The sequence below is a fragment of the Nematolebias whitei genome, chromosome 5 (assembly GCF_014905685.2).
Source record: "Nematolebias whitei isolate Nwh7 chromosome 5, NemWhi1, whole genome shotgun sequence".
NCBI classification, from domain to species: domain Eukaryota; kingdom Metazoa; phylum Chordata; class Actinopteri; order Cyprinodontiformes; family Rivulidae; genus Nematolebias; species Nematolebias whitei.
The window spans coordinates 11,316,458-11,332,852 of NC_056502.1; the positions used below are offsets into that span (position 1 = coordinate 11,316,458).

The 16,395-nt window shown below is 38.7% G+C and overlaps 1 protein-coding gene across 6 annotated transcripts in view; it reads left to right on the plus strand.

The window, feature by feature from the left end:
• The window catches only part of map7d1a (MAP7 domain containing 1a), a 54,785-nt gene that overhangs the window by 16,291 nt on the left and 22,099 nt on the right, over nt 1-16,395 (plus strand). For 4 of the 6 annotated variants that reach the window (XM_037676145.1, XM_037676151.1, XM_037676146.1 and 1 more), the window contains exons 2-5: nt 4,669-4,863; nt 10,053-10,121; nt 10,507-10,527; nt 16,230-16,393. In XM_037676145.1, coding sequence (XP_037532073.1) covers nt 4,669-4,863; nt 10,053-10,121; nt 10,507-10,527; nt 16,230-16,393 — 449 coding nt within the window. The remainder of the gene's footprint in view (nt 1-4,668; nt 4,864-10,052; nt 10,122-10,506; nt 10,528-16,229; nt 16,394-16,395) is intronic. The other 2 variants (XM_037676147.1, XM_037676150.1) reach the window with 1 other exon arrangement.

The window sequence follows — 16,395 nt, forward strand, 5'->3', positions numbered from 1 at the left end:
TGAAAGCCTTTAGTTTCTGTAAGGAATGGTTTACTGTCTATTACCAAATTAAAGTAATTTGAGGATTTTGGATTTTCTGTTGAACTTTTGAATTTTAAAACTCATTTTTTGCTTGGAAAGTTTAACTTTGTTGGCTGTTTTTTTCCCCCCTCTCATTCATTCCACCTTTATTTATACAGGTTAGTCTCATTGAATCCCGGGGACTCATTTACAAGAGAGACCTGTTTTAAACAAAGAACACAGATGACAACAGTATAGTCATAAAAAGCATATAAATTGAAAAATGAAAGAAAATTACATTAATAAAACGAAACAAAAACGGCTACATTATAAAGTGATGTAAAAGACTAAAATCAGGAACATGTCCGCGTTGGTTTTTGCCACGAACTTAGCAGTTGTTTTAAGCCACTTAGAGAGGTCACGGTCGAGAGCTTCAGCTCTTTTTTGCGTTTTATCAGAGATGTTTCATTTAAGCATATCTGAGTTGAGACGAATCAAAAGCAGAAACCTCTCAAGTGAATAGCTTTGATCAGGGATGACGTCGCGAGAATTGTTGGGAATCCCCAAAGTCCTGGATGTCGGATAAACACAGCATACCACATGCATTCGCATTCTTCATCCTGCCGCCAAAAACCTGTGCAGTACATGACAAGTCAATGGCATGCATCCATCTCCTGTTATCTGTGCTCTTTCACTGGGGCAAAATAGTACGAATCAGCACGGGAACATCAGGGACACCACGTGTACGTTTTCTTTATCCATTCAGCTTAGTTGTCAAACACTTCTAGTCTGCTGTATTAGCAAGCGCTTGCACTGTGTATTATTGTATCCGTTAATGCAATCAGTCGATTTTAGTCCTGTAACATTGTTTTCATTGAAGTTGACATGGACAAAAGCACTGGAGGTGGATATTTTGCCAGCCACTTCTTTTATTTGACTTTGTTAGCAGGTGCTAGCTATTAGCTATCAGTTCTTTTACTCTATTTCCAAAAGTGAAAGTTTGTTAAAAATCGATAAGTTGTAAGTTCTTCTATTACCACAATCAATTTTTGTCTTGGAAACAACAAAAATTGAAGTTTTCTCTATTGTTTGACTAGTTTTAGATATAAACCACTTTTAGACTGTTTACACTACTCCAGCTAAAGAATGCTGTGATGGTATTTCTTGGACCTCTAGTGTTTTTTAAACATTATCCTGCCAATTAAATATAAGTTTTCTTGTTTGCATTTGTCCGGTCGAAGACAACTCTGCCACAGAGTCAAATCCAGCGATTACATTTCTCTCCCTGATTAATCAGCTTTGGAAATGACAAGAACCAAATACCCAGGGCTTGTTAGCATATCAGCCATCACTGTTGCAAGTCCCGTAGCAACAAAGATTTTTAGATCCCATTTTCTGCTGGTTATCTTTTTTTTTTCCATCAGCGCAAACTACGACTAGCGCTAATACTTACAGTTGTGTTTGCCCAAAGTCTGGGTTCTTGCTGACATCACATCATGCATAGGGAGTTATTTTAGTAACCTTGACCAGCACAATTCCTCATGTAAGACTTTAATTCTCACAGTAAGAGACTGATGCAATATGTAGTTTTTCAGAATCTCTGTGGTCAGGTTAGTGGCATGCCATTAAACCTTCAAATGCGTAAGATTTTACTGAACTGAATTGAGATGCTGACCAATCTTTTTTCTTGTATTTTTTCAATAGAGCTTCAGTAAAGTGTTTTTCCATGTTCAATCTGTTGACTCCTGTATCTTAGAGGAAGTGGGTGTGCATCGATATTGATATAAATACTATTACTGACGTCACAGGAGAGTGGACTAATGCTTTTTGCCTGTAGTCGTCGCTGGGCGCAGTTACTCTGGTAGGCTTGAGAGAAAGTCTGGCAAGAAGTTGAAGTGATTTAAATATCCTTTCTGCAAGTCTTTTTAGTTGAGTAGAGTTAAATTGGTAAATTTTGTGTCCGAACAGCCAGTACTTTGACCTTCCAGATATTATGGAGCTGGGCTAGTGACAGAGTCAGAGATTTTGTTTCTGCATTCAGTATATCTGCAGATATTATTCAAGTGTTCTTGTTGATCGCATGAGTGTGTTCCAGTCTTTTTTGCTACAAAGGGTCACCACATGTACAGGTAGTCATCGTCATGTTTGCTAGAGCTGAACGAAGGTCACTAAATGAAGTATAAATACTGCAGGAGGATTTATATTTTCTGGAACAGCTGCAGAATAATGAATGAACTGATAATAAAATGTGCAAAACTATAATTGCTTAATAAATTAATAAAAAGTGTGTAGACATGGTCGTTTGAATATAATAAATATTTCAGAGTGACGTATAGTAGTTACTATGGTACTATTTACTTTAAGACTACTTTAAAACGTTTTATGGTAACTGTTGGGATAATTTGTTTAAAATGTTTTGTAAACGAACTACAATGAAAACAAGGACATTTAATTGTTTAATATTATATTTAAAGAAATGGAATAAAGTTGAAAAATACAATAATGCTGTTAATTTATCTTAAAGGGTTTTTATTTAAACTTTCAAGTTATTTCAGAAAAAAACACAAATTTCTGTATATTTTATTTCATGTTTTAGGAAAAGTTGAGTTTTGATGGTTGTTTACCCAACAAATATATTAAATAACACGTAATATTTATATCTGCTGTTGGTATTTACTACAGTTTACGAACAACCAAATCAAAAAAAGTATTTTTATTCTATGCTTTAGTTGAAATTTTGTATTTTTGGTACTGTGTAACATTGACTCGCATTAAACGATCCTGCTGTTATCCTCTCTCCTCCCAGTTATCTGGCTGCCCAGACTGAACTCTGCATCAATCAGACCTTGTTTCAGCAGCAGCATCCCTCCCTCAGCTCCCATCCCATTTACCCCCAGAGAGATTCAGATTTCATTGGCATTCATCGTCAGTGCCACCTACATGCCACAGACTGTTTATCTCCTTGCTCTCTTCATCATTTCCATTAAAGATCATAGTAACTGTCTCACCAGTGACTTTGTGGCTCCAGTTCCCAGGCGTATGGGACAGTGTTCACAGAATACAAAGCAACGTAACGCACGCCTGTCACAGCTGCACTTTGTGTCCTATCTGTCGTATTTGCCCTCAGGGATCTGTGATGAAATGGCACAAGATGATAAATTTCCGGAAGCTGGTTGCACACTTCATCACCTGTGATGCCTACAGCTCTGGGTTGCAACACTTCAAATGTTTCAGGAATGTGACTTTTAGCACATATAAGAGCTCCATGATTAAAACGACTGCAGAAAAGACGAGAGCAGTTCGCTTGGGATTTTTTTTTTTTTTTTTTTGTCATTGAATGTTTTTTCGCACAGAGTTGCTTTATCTCACAGAATCACACTGAACTGATCCTTGTATTGGTCCCCAGCTTACCGGTAGTTCATCTCACCCCCCTTCTGTTTCCTCAGTCTTCTCGCTGTCATTACAGTGTTTTGGCTGCTGTCCCGTTGCCATGCAGAGACCACAACAATGGCCCCACTCTGCCTGGGAATGCCCATTTAATAGTAGCAAACTTTGACAATGAAAACTCATCATCTCGCCTCCCACCTGGAATCTTTTCTAGACTCCGTCTCATCATCAGTTTGTCTGGTTCAGTCACTGAGCAGCTGCAGCGGCCTCTGCTTCCCAGACTGATGATGCAGATGGTCCATATGTGCCAGAATCTTTGCCTTACCTTATGGATCGATACTAAGCACCTGTTACATTAGTGAACCATGACCTTTTGTGCTCAAAGGCTATTCACACAGAACTTTCCCCAAGTTTGTGCTACTAAAAATCAGTTTTACACTCGAAGACGCAGACACAACCTTCACATAAAAAAAAACCACTGTCCTTACGTAGAGTGACAACCAAGAGAAAAACCATCCATTTTCTTTGAAGCTGTGCGGAAGTAGTCTTTTCTATACAAACAGTTGAACAGAGCAGCGTTTGCAGAGTAAATCTTTGGTGCACTCACTGTCCTTGTGTGACAGCCCCCTACTGTCTGAGTCGTTTAAGCTGAGGCCTGAATAATTTAGAGCACGTTGCCACAGTGTTTACCCTCAGACTGTGCAGAAGTAAATGTGCCACAACATGGTTCCACAGGGGTGTGTGGGAATCCAAAACTGGGTGGACAAAGCACAGCGTCCCTTCCGTGATGGTCTTCATTTGGAAGTGAGAGCTAAGACAAAGTAATGTTTGAGTAAGTTGAGCAAACTGCCAAATGTGCCCCACAATGAAGCTGCGGCTCCAAACAAGAGGCCACGCTTATCTTTTATCTTAAAAATGTTTCAACTTTTAGAGATTGCACGTGACCGATGAGCAAAAACTACTGCTGTTGCCTCCTGAAATAAGTTTTGGGTTGGGGATCACTCTGGTTCTGATTATTCTGTTGTTTTTATTTGACTGAAGAGTTGAAAATAAGTATATAAATTGAGTTTTTGAAAGTAAAGGAGTTCTTAGTCGTCAACTCCACCCAAACTTTATGTGGCTGACGTCACTCTCAGGGTTCTGCCTCGTGGATTCGGCAGCAAATGGAATGAAGAGAAACAAGTCGAGGTGTTTCTTGTGTTGTCTTTGTCCTCCGCGTTCACGCACCTACTTTTTGTATTGTACTTATTTTTTTAATTCGGTGTCTTTTTCTTGGACCAGCTCCCTGCTTGGCTCTGAAAACAAACCCTGCAAGGCCCGAGCCAGAGGGGGAAAGCATCCCTTTGAAGGCGGACAACACCCAGAGGATGGAGTCTCCGGCTAGAAAAGAAATGGACCGAAGCCTGAATACCCCCACCAAACCCAACATCACCTCTCGAACACCCGGCTCACCAGCATCACCCAAGTCAAAAAGAGGTAAATAAAACAAGAGCTCTTCAAAGTGTTTCTGACTCGAAACAGAGCTCTGATAATGTTGCAGGCATTTCTGGTCAGCTCTCAGAGGAACAGTGACCACATGCTCAGACGAGAGGCGCAATCCAATAAAGTGCCTTCGGCTGATGGTATGATGTGGTGGAACAAACTTGAAACACATTCTGTTGTGTGATAACTTTTTGTAGCTAAACGTTTTCAGGTTAAATCATGTTACCAAACAAAGGAAACTTCTCTATGATTTGAACAAATGCTGATCTATGTTCTGCTCCCTAATGAGAGGTGGGCTAAAAGAACCGGAACAGGAATCCTGTTTTAGCGATTAATGCCAAGAGGGCGTTTGGTTCGTCCTGGCAGCTGCAACGTTTTGTTTTCATAAAGACACAACTTGAACACATTGTAATCTCTGGCTAATGCAATTACAAACCCTTTGGAACAGGTTTTAGGGTTTTTGAAGTGTAAGCTCCTTTTCATTCTTATTGACGATTAATCCATTCATCAGTTTTGCAGAGGTTCTTTTTATTTTATTTCCAACCTGAACAAGTTTGTCTACACTTCTTTTTCAGCATCTTTCTCGTTCCGCAATTTTTGTGCTATTTCAACAAATCGTATATCAAAAAGTTCAGCTCATTCAGGACAATCCTGTTATGATTTTTGGTATTTGTGCTACTTTATTTTTTTATATTTAGCCTTTTCTGCCTTTTTTTTTTTGTCATAGAAAATGAATTGAGCTCATTTTACATCCATTGAGATTTGTTTACAACCTTTTACTGCTCCTTTCACATTTTGTTCTGGTTCAGCTTCTTTCAGCTTTCTTGTGCAATGTAAACTTTTTTCCAGCTACTTTCAGCTAATTTTAGCTGTTTATTCAGCTGTTCTGTGCTCCCTTTACATTCTTTCTGCTAACTACAACATTTTTGTGCTTCTTCTAACTTCTTTCTGCTAATTTCAGCTTGTTATGCTCCTTTCAGCTCATTTATGCAAGTTTCAGCTTTTTCTGCTGTTTCACCTACTGCTTAGCTTTATGTATGCTAATTTTAGCTTCTTTTTTTTTGGCTAACTATCTAAAGTTTTAGCATTCATTTTAACTTTTTTCAGCCTAATTCAGCAAAAAGTGCTCTCTCTACTTCCTTCTGGTAATTTAAGATTCCTTCTGCTTTTTTAGCTACTCTTCAGCTGTTTTTTGCTCATTTCAGTGGCTTTCAGCCTAATTGGACAAACATGTTTTTTTCTGCTTTCTTCTGCTAATTTGAGCTTGTTCTACGTTTTCAGCTACCTTTAGAATTTTTTTAAGTTAATTTCAGCTGTTTTCAGATAAATTCAAGTTTTTTGTGGTAATTTCTGCTATTTTCAGCCTAAATGACCTATTTGTACTCATTTCAGCTTATTATGCGCCTTTCAGCTTATTTCTGCTAGTTTTAGTTATTTCAGCTACTATTTAGCTGTTTTATGCTATTTTTATCATTTCAGCTAATTCCACATTTTAAACTAATTTCAGCTCTTTCCACTTCCTTCTGGTAGTTTCAAGCCACTTTCTGCCTTTTCAGCTACTTTTCAGCTGTTTTTGCTAATTTCAGCTGGGTGTTTTAGCTGATTTCAGAAAGTATGTACTAATTTCTCTTATTTGAAACTACTTCAGCAAATATGTTCTTTCTGCTTTCTTCTGCTAATTTAGGCGTGTTCTTCCTTTTTAGCTAATTTCAGCTGTTTTTCAGCAAGTTCTTCAGCAATAAGCATTCACACTGCGTTTTCACAGGAAATGTAATTTCTCTAGTTTGTATTGGGTTTTGCACCATGCACAGTTCTTTAGAGATAAAAGTGCTCAGTCCCTGGTTGTTTCAGCTAGGCTCTGCTGCTTTTGGTCTACTTGCAGATATTTTGTAGCAGCTTGAATATTTTCCCATAAAGACATGATTAAGAATGCTGAGCCTCTTTAATACAAATGCTGACAAAAAATAATGAGGTCCTGCATCTTGTTGGAAGGCTCAGATGTTTTTTATTATTATTTTTGGACCTTTTATTGTATATGCAGACACATCACTGAGCTGACACTTTGCGGAGGACACATGTGCACAATCTGGAGCACAGTTGCTGCGCCCAGTTTGTTTTTGTCCCTGAAGCTTTGTGCATGTGACGTACGGTTTAACAGGGTGGTGAGCTGTAAACAGCAGCACATCACACTAAAACTGCACTTCGCCTTTCCATCCTCCTATAAATATCAAAGTGGGTCAGGGGGTTCTATAATTGGAGGCTGCATGGCAGATTGTTTTTATATTTAAGATTCATGCCTCGCTCTGTGTTAGATGGATTCCAGTGAGTTTGATGTTGGAACATCTGGTCTGAGAGGAGAACGATGGAGCACAAAGGCTCAAGAGAGGTCGAGACTGCAGAATGTGTCACTTATTTTCCAAGTGGGACCAAGTTATTTGTGACTTGCTACACATTAGAGTAATTGCATATTGTGGATACAGTTTTTATATGGTAGGTGTTGAGTTACAAACTAGGCAGCTGGAATACAGAACGTATTTCTGAAAGAAATGAGATTGCAGATAAAAAGTCAGTCTGCTAGCCACCATGACTGCAGTAAATTACTAATGATGCATGTCTTTATTTGAAATATATTTAGATAAACTTTGTTAAACTAATTGTGTTGTTGTTTGGCACTGAAGGTCTTTATTTCTTTTTGTCAAATAAGTGATGCATTATGCAAGAACTTTGTGAATTCACTGGATTTCCATTTGTCTTTTTGTTTTTTCTTCCAAAATTGAACTGAAATGATCGACAAACTTTGAGGTATTCTTGCTGCTTACCTAATATTAAACATGTTAATGTTTTTCTCTAGTTGCATTACACTTTCACATGAATTTTAACTGGACAAACAAATGCAAAACGACGTGTCTGTGACCCATTAAGAGTGGCAGGAATGTTCCTCAAAAGATGCTTGGATGTGGTTTGAATTCTTGAAATGACATGGCACATGAGTGTCTTGTGCCGTTTTTCCTCTTTGAGTGCTTTTTCTGAGATATTTGATGGAACGTTACGTGTGAGTGTACATCGGAGACCTCACGGTGTGCGTTTGCCTTCAGGCATCCCATATTCAAGTCAAACATGTAGTCACATCAAGGTGGCACAGGAGCTTTGGTGGGCAGCTTTTACTGATGTAAAGGGATATGGGGTTGGATATATATATTGTAAATTATCAGTTATGAGTTAAGCTCATAAGATATGCATTTATTATGCAAAAACCTCGTTTGTATGGGCACCACATCTTTTCAGAGGAAAAATCAGTCTCGAACCCCAAATTAAATGTAAACTGAAACGTGAATTCTTTACTCGTGTTTTAAGGGCATTCAAATTTTGTTAATACACACAGATATGCCAAAATAATCACAAATTTAGTTGATTTTATGTATTTTATTACAAAAATAATAATCTGTAATATATCTGATGAAGATTATGCATAACAAGCAATAACAAATAGCTTGGTATCAAAGGTCTACTTGATTATTCAAATCTGTGAAACTTTTAAAAAGGCAGAATTTTGGACTGGTTCTGTTTGTGGAGTAGTTAAAATTGTCTGAATGAGCTGTAGTTTGTAAAGCAAGATTATTGGGATGTATGATCACCAGAAAATGGGTTGAAGGGTCTTTCTCACCAGAATGAGCTGTCAGAATGTCCACAACTGCTTATAATGATACCAGCAAAGCTTGAGATGCTCCGGTGATTGAGAGGAGGATTTTTCCTCAAAGGTCACCTATCATCGGTTGGAGGGACGAAGGTCCGGCCACTGGCTCTGAAGTCAGCTGGGATTTACCACTCTGCGGCGTGATGGTCTTGTTCGTCAGGTTCTCTCGTCCTGAGCCGTTTGCAGAAAATATGTTTTCTCTTCTTCCTTCCTAGGATATTTCTCTAGGAGGAAGTTTGCTTGAAGCAGTTGGAGTGCAGAAGTGTAGAAGACGTGGTGAAGAAGCACAAGTTTTACTTAACTGTCTGTGTGTTACAGACTGACTTTAGTCCACACCTCAGAAGAGGGGGTGGTCCTAACTCTTTGTCATGTTTTTATCAAATCACAGTCCATTTTCTCGGTCTGCCTTTAAAAGTCACACTTCTTTTAAAATGAGAAAAATAAAACACAATTATCTTAAAGAGATTACTTAAAACACACATTTTCATAAATAAACATTCAGATATGACATATTTTGAAATAACATGCAATGTTCATCAAAAGGCGTTGCTGTTCATCTCCTGGAAAGAAAATGTCATGAAACAAAGGTTTCTTTTAAAATGTTATCTCCATGGGAAAACCATCCTGGGAGTAATACTCCTTTTGACAAAAGTTAAAGTCTCGGCAGATGTTTCCAACTCCGAGTTCAGTTGAACCACAAGCTCTCATTAAAACGATCTGTCCGTTTCGTGGGAAATGAGTTCATATTGAAAGTGGTTAACACAGTGACAGGTTTTTTTTTTTTTTTTTTTTATACATTCACATTAGTGTCAACTAAGGAGTTTGTGAGCTGAGTTGAACACCTGTAAAATAAAGTCTGTTTGTTCCCAAGGGAATAGATGCATCTTCTTTTAAACGGTTCAAAACACGAAACGCATGAATGATGTCTGTCAAAGTTGAGGTGAACTGTTTCTGAGGTGGTGTTCCCCTACACTGAGAAGGGTAGGGGATGTCGCTCGCATGTCGATTTTGTTTCCTTTTAATCTAAACTGAGCGTTAAATGTTGGAATATTGCAGTTTACTTTTGTTGCAATTAATAGGTTAAAGCGTTTTTTTGGAGGTAGCATTGAATCATTTTATGTTTTATCAGACTACATGTTGCCTCACGCTAGTCCTCCGTTAAGGAAGTTTAAAAATGTACCATCTATTTATAGATGAATGTTAGGGAGATGGGATTTGCTCTTCGTCTCTGTTTACTCAATGTATTATCTCTAAAACATAAGAAGCTAACAGTTCATGCTACTGTGTCCTTGATTTACAGGTTTCAGTTGAATATTAGAACAGGAAATGGGACAGTTGTTGATGACTGGTTTGAACTGTTTTCTGCACCAAAGTCTCGGATGAATTTTTTAGTAAATTCTGCGTCTGAAACGTCTTTTCAGCTGAATGGATCTGATCCAAGTTCTCGTTCTCTCTCCATTGTTTCTCCTTTGTGTCGTTCTTATCTCAGACGTCCCAAAGTCAGAGGAGCGGCAGAAGCTTGCAAAGGAACGGAGGGAGGAGAAAGCCAAATATCTGGGTGAGTGGAAACAAGGAGTGGGCAGACGTGCACGTTACACAGGAGAAGAGTTCCCCCTGGTGTTGGTGTGGGAAAGGTTTATACTAACAGCTTTGGCCTGCATATAAAGCACGTTCCTTAAGGAAAATGTTTTCTTTTTGCAGGAAATAATTCAGTAAGATCAGCAAAAGTTGAGCGAGAGTTTTCTGCATGTTCAAGTGCTTCATTCAGAACTTAAAGATACACTGTTTACTTGTAAAACCACAGCTTTACCTTCACTTTTAGGTGTTTTAATTTTTGTTTTAAGCACACGGCTGTCACAGTATCACCCGGCTCAGTGCTGGTTCTGCACTGCTTTGCATGATTGACAGTTGCCTCTGTCTTCTCTCATCCTTTCCTTCTGCAGAAGAGCTCAGCAAGTTGCAAGGTAGGCCACTCACCGATGTTCATGTGGTGGTGGTGATTCTTGTTTCTGATCATTCGGTTTCTTTTGGATGCCTCAAATGAATGAGGTACGGTGTATTAACTGGAGCTGGGCAACACACCAGGACTTAACATTATGACTCAGGATGGGGGCGGGAGAGGACATCTTTCCTTCAAACGGTCTTTTTATTAACATGTCAGCAGTAAATTTAGCAGCTCGTAAAATACAGGATTAGTACTATATTTTATCACTTTTTTTAAATCAAAGAAAATACTGCAAATATACCACCAAAAGGTTTTGGTGATTTTGCCCAGACTTAGAACTATTTCACTCATTTTTAATCCCACAGTGTTCCTTTTCCTTTTTATTCCTTTAAATGTGTCTATCTTCAGTCTTTCTTTTTTGTGGTCAAATTCAATTAATTCCATCCCGTTCTTCTCTGATCATCATCATCATTGTGTTTTTAGCAAATATGCAGCTACAAATTGATCATTTAACCCATCTGACTAAATGTATGAATGTTCGTGCTGTAGGATTGAGGTCTGTATACAACTGCTGTTTTTATTCTGACCTAAGTCTCAACTTTTATTGTCCTGCTCCACTTTTGAAACCACAAAAAGATGACGTGTTTGGAAGCATGCACTTCCAACCCGCTGATTACCATCTTACTGGAGAAATTGACAGTTTTGTAGATGCTCGCAGCCGTATTTAGCTCGGCTGTAAAATTATATCAAGACACGTTAAAAGATAAAGTGCTCAAGTCAAAAAGTAAAATTTGATTTTCAGCCATGTTTCCTCTCGCAGTGTAGATTTGTTTCTAACTAGTTGTCATTTCACTTGCAGTGATGCTGCATTTGTTGTCGTCTAATCCAGCTGGGCGTCTGTTTGACACAGCTGCTGCCACAGATCAGACTAATTGGGCGATCACTGGGGGACGCCAGATGGCAGGGGTTTTATCTAATACATGGTCAGACTGGGATGAAAGAAACCCTCCAGCCAAAGCCTGTATTTACAACATCAGCTTAAAGAGATCCTGCTTGTACCAAACAAGCCGTTGTAATTCTAGTGGCAGAATCTTTCTACATATACAGTAGTCCCTCGCTACTTCACGGTTCGTTTTTCGCGGACTCGCTCTATTGCAGCTTTTCAAACTAAGATTGGACATGACACACAATTGGCTGATTGATGGATGAACCGCACAATTGGCATGGAATTATTTAAAATAAATTTAAAATAATTTAAAACTTTTTTTTTTCATTAAACCTTTATTTAGACTGGTAAATCCCATTGTACCTGGAGGACTCATTTACAAGAGACCTGATTTCAACAAAGAATGACGACAACAATGGACATCAGCAACAACAATAAACAGTTATACAATGGCATACAGATTTATTTATTTATTTATTTTTAATGAATAGGATGGCTAAAAAAAAAAAGCAACAAAAACAGCTATATTCTAAGGCGAATGTAGAAAACTAAAAACAGGAACATGTCTGCAATGGTCCCTGCCAGGAGTCCAACAGTTTTTTAAAGACACTTAAAGAGATCACGGTCGAGAGCTTCAAATCATTTTGTAAGATATTCCAGGAAACGGGAGCAGAGTAGGAGAAGGCCCTTTTGCCAAGTTAGAAGTGGGCGTGGCCGAGAGCACTGGCAGGTGATAGAGCGCTGAAATCATGACATTCTGTGCTCGTTTAGTGCGTTTAGAGTTTAGAAACATTGTTTAGAATTTTGCAAGTGTGGGAAGGGTTTAAAACACCTTTATATATGTGTATATATATATATATATGTGTGTATATATATATATATATATATATATTTTACAGGTCCTTCTCAAAAAATTAGCATATTGTGATAAAGGTCATTATTTTCCATAATGTAATGATAAAAATGAAACTTTCATATATTTCAGATTCATTGCACACCAACTGAAATATTTCAGGTCTTTAATTGTTTTAATACTGATAATTATGGCATACAGCTCATGAAAACATAAAATGCCTGTCCCAAAAAATTAGCATATTTCATCCCACCAATGAAAGACAAGTGTTTTTAATAGAAAAAACGCCAACCTTCAAATAATCATGTTCAGTTATGCACTCAATACTTGGTCGGGAATCCTTTTGCATGAATGACTGCTTCAATGCGGCGTGGCTTGGAGGCAATCAGCCTGTGGCACTGCTGAGGTGTTATGGAGGCCCAGGATGCTTCGATAGCGGCCTTAAGCTCATCCAGAGTGTTGGGTCTTGTGTCTCTCAACTTTCTCTTCACAATATCCCACAGGTTCTTTATGGGGTTCAGGTCAGGAGAGTTGGCAGGCCAATTGAGCACAGTAATACCATGGTCAGTAAACCATTTACCAGTGGTTTTGGCACTGTGAGCAGGTGCCAGGTCGTGCTTAAAAATTAAATCTTCATCTCCATAAAGCTTTTCAGCAGATGGAAGCATGAAGTGCTCCAAAATCTCCTGATAGCTAGCTGCATTGACCCTGCGCTTGATAAAACACAGTAGACCAACACCAGCAGCTGACGTGACACCCCAGTGACTGTGGAAACTTGACACTGGACCTCAAGCAATGTGAATTATGTGTCTCCTCTCTTCCTCCAGACTCTGGGACCTTGATTTCCAAAGGAAATGTAAAATTTACTGTAATCAGAGAACATAACTTTGGACCACTCAGCAGCAGTCCCAGGCGAGATGCTTCTGACGCAGTCTCTTGTTCAAAAGTGGCTTGACCTGGGGGATGTGGCACCTGTAGCCCATTTCCTGCACACGCCTGTGCACGGTGGTTCTGGATGTTTCTACTCCAGACTCAGTCCACTGCTTCCGCAGGTCCCCCAAGGTCTGGAATCGGCCCTTCTCCACAATCCTCCTCAGGGTCCGGTCACCTCTTCTCGTTGTGCAGCGTTTTCTGCCACACTTTTCCCTTCCCACAGACTTCCCACTGAGGTGCCTTGATACAGCACTCTGGGAACAGCCTATTCGTTCAGCAATTTCTTTCTGTGTCTTACCCTCTTGCTTGAGGGTGTCAATGATGGCCTTCTGGACAGCAGTCAGGTCGGCAGTCTTACCCATGATTGCAGTTTTGAGTAATGAACAAGGCTGGGAGATTTTAAAAGCCTCAGGAATCTTTTGCAGGTGTTTAGAGTTACGTCGTTGATTCAGATGGTTAGGTTAATAACTTGTTTAGAGAACCTTTTCATGATATGCTAATTTTTTTGGGACAGGCATTTTGGGTTTTCATGAGCTGTATGCCATAATCATCAGTATTAAAACAATTAAAGACCTGAAATATTTCAGTTGGTGTGCAATGAATCTGAAATATATGAAAGTTTCATTTTTATCATTACATTATGGAAAATAATTACCTTTATCACAATATGCTAATTTTTTTAGAAGGACCTGTATATATATACACATACACGCTAAAATAAACCACTACTTATTACTTGTACTACTATTCCTACTTTGCGGTTTTTCACTTATCGCGGGGCTTCAGGGTATGCATCCCCCACGATAAACGAGGGACTAGTACGTATTTTTCGGACTATAAAGCACACTTAAAATCCTTTAATTTTCTCAAAAATCAACAGTGTATTATGTATTAATTCTGGTTGTGCTTACTGACCTCAAACCACCTGCTCCCTCAACAGGTCTCTCTTAAAAATGAGTTCTCGTGGCTCAATGAGACTACCTGTATAAATAATGGGTAAATGAAATTTAAAAAAAAAGTGGTACACAGCATTCAAAAATGTGTTGATGTTTTCGTTTCGCTTAATGCGCTTTATAGTGCAGTGCGCCTTATGTATGAAAACACACCCGTTCATTGATATTGCCCTTTATAGTCTGAAAAATACGCTACTGTATCTCTAAATAAGTCGCATCTCAAACACGTATATGAAACTCCTACTTTATGTCAGTGAGAAGCTGTAAATATTTCATGCCCTGCAGTTAGAGCCACATCTAGTTATGACTTTTTAATGATTTCATTGCTGTAGGTTTGAATAAAATGTGTCAACACAAAGTAACGTTAATGTTGCATTTTAAATAAACCAGTCTGCATTTTTTTTTAACGATAAGAAATGAGGCTCGTCCAAGCAACCCCATTTTCAGCTCTGTATTTTAACTGAAAAGCTGTTTCAACTGCACTTCACCTCCAGCTTTATTATTTAAAACTTTGTATAACTGGATGGTAGAGCCGAGGTGGTTTTCCGCACTGCAGCAGTCATTTTCTTTGCAGCAAGCTTCTGGCAAGCGCAGCCTTGGTATAACTCAGCTTTTTGTTTCATTCTCAGATGAAAGCCAAACCATGGACCTCCTGATAAATTCAAACTGTGTCAGCCTCCAGCGTCCCTGCAGTTATCCATCACAGTGATAAAAACACAACCAATTGCTTTTGTTGCATCGGATGTTGTGAAGGATGAAGCTTTATGTCGTTGCAGTGGCTGAGTCTGCGGGGAAATTAAACTTTTTATTTTAAAAGATAAATTGAGAGCTGTGTACACAGGCAGCTGCAAAGGGCTACTTGGTACCACTTCTAAATGAACGGGGATGAAAATAATTTCCATATCAAAGTGTAGCATTATTAAAGCTTCAAGCAATAATGGTGCACTCAAAGCCTAATTTGCTGTTGTGGCATTTTGTGGAAAAGTTGATTTATTCTAAACATTTTTTCTATTTCAATGGGAAGTAAGGCAGGTTGAAATGTGACAGAAACAGCAGAGAGATTATTTCCCATTTTCTTTTGTTTTTAAATGCTGAATACATCCTCACTTTATTTTTGTGACTTTAAGTTAGCATTTGAAATACAAATCCAGGCTAGGCCTGCCATGATAACAAATTTTGCTGGGCGATTAATTGTCTCAAAAATTATTGCAATAAACGATAATATTGTTTGAAATTTGACAATAGTCATTTTTGTCAAATTTAAGAAGAAATGTTGGTTAATTTTTGAGTGTAGTAACTTTTTTGACCACTGAATGGCAGTATAAGACCGTTTGAACTAAAGGATGGATAGTGAGGGAGCGAGAAGCATGTCTCTTTAAGAAAAAGGGGAGGGAGGCCCCTTGACGTGACATGGGCTGTCTCTCGTTCCTGTTTTTCGGTTCTCAAAATGGTGGACACTCGGTGTGGTTTGAGCTCTTTAGCATAGCATTTTTCACACAAAGCTTTTAATTAAAAAAAAAAAATCAGTAAACAAGTTCTCAGCTTCTTTTTTCAGAGAAAAACAACTTTTCACACGAAGGCACGGGTTTCAACTGTGAATATTGGAGCTTCAACAAGACGGGAGATTTTTTCCCGAGGTCGGCCTGATAGCTTAGCTCGTAGCTTAGCTTCTCGGCTTAGCTGCTTTTGATTATCCAAAAATGAGATTTTGGATGGTTAAAACAAATTTTAAAGAAAACAGAAAAAAGAGAAAGGAAAGGGTCAGTGAAGAGCACCAGAGTTGAGCCTTTTATCATCCAGTGTCTTCAGAAGAAAGAGACACCAAGAAACGATAAAGCTGATAAATAGAAATGAGGTTGATAATTTTCATTTATCATGTGATTAATTGATTTATTGTTTATCGCGACAGGCCTAACCCAGGCCTCACACAATACAAATATTAAATTTTTCTGAAAGGGCAGGGGAGGAGGACTCCATTGAGCAATGCTGATTTGAAAAGTCGTTCTCTCCTTAATGTGCACTCCGTCTTATCTTAGCTGCTAAAAAGACCCAGTGGCTCGAGAAGGAGGAGAAGGCTCGGCAGCTGAGGGAGCAGCAGCTGGAAGAACGCCGCAGGAAGCTCGAGGAGCAGCGGATCAAAGCAGAAAAACGACGAGCGGCTTTGGAGGAGAGACAGAAGCAGAAACTGGAGAAGAATAAAGT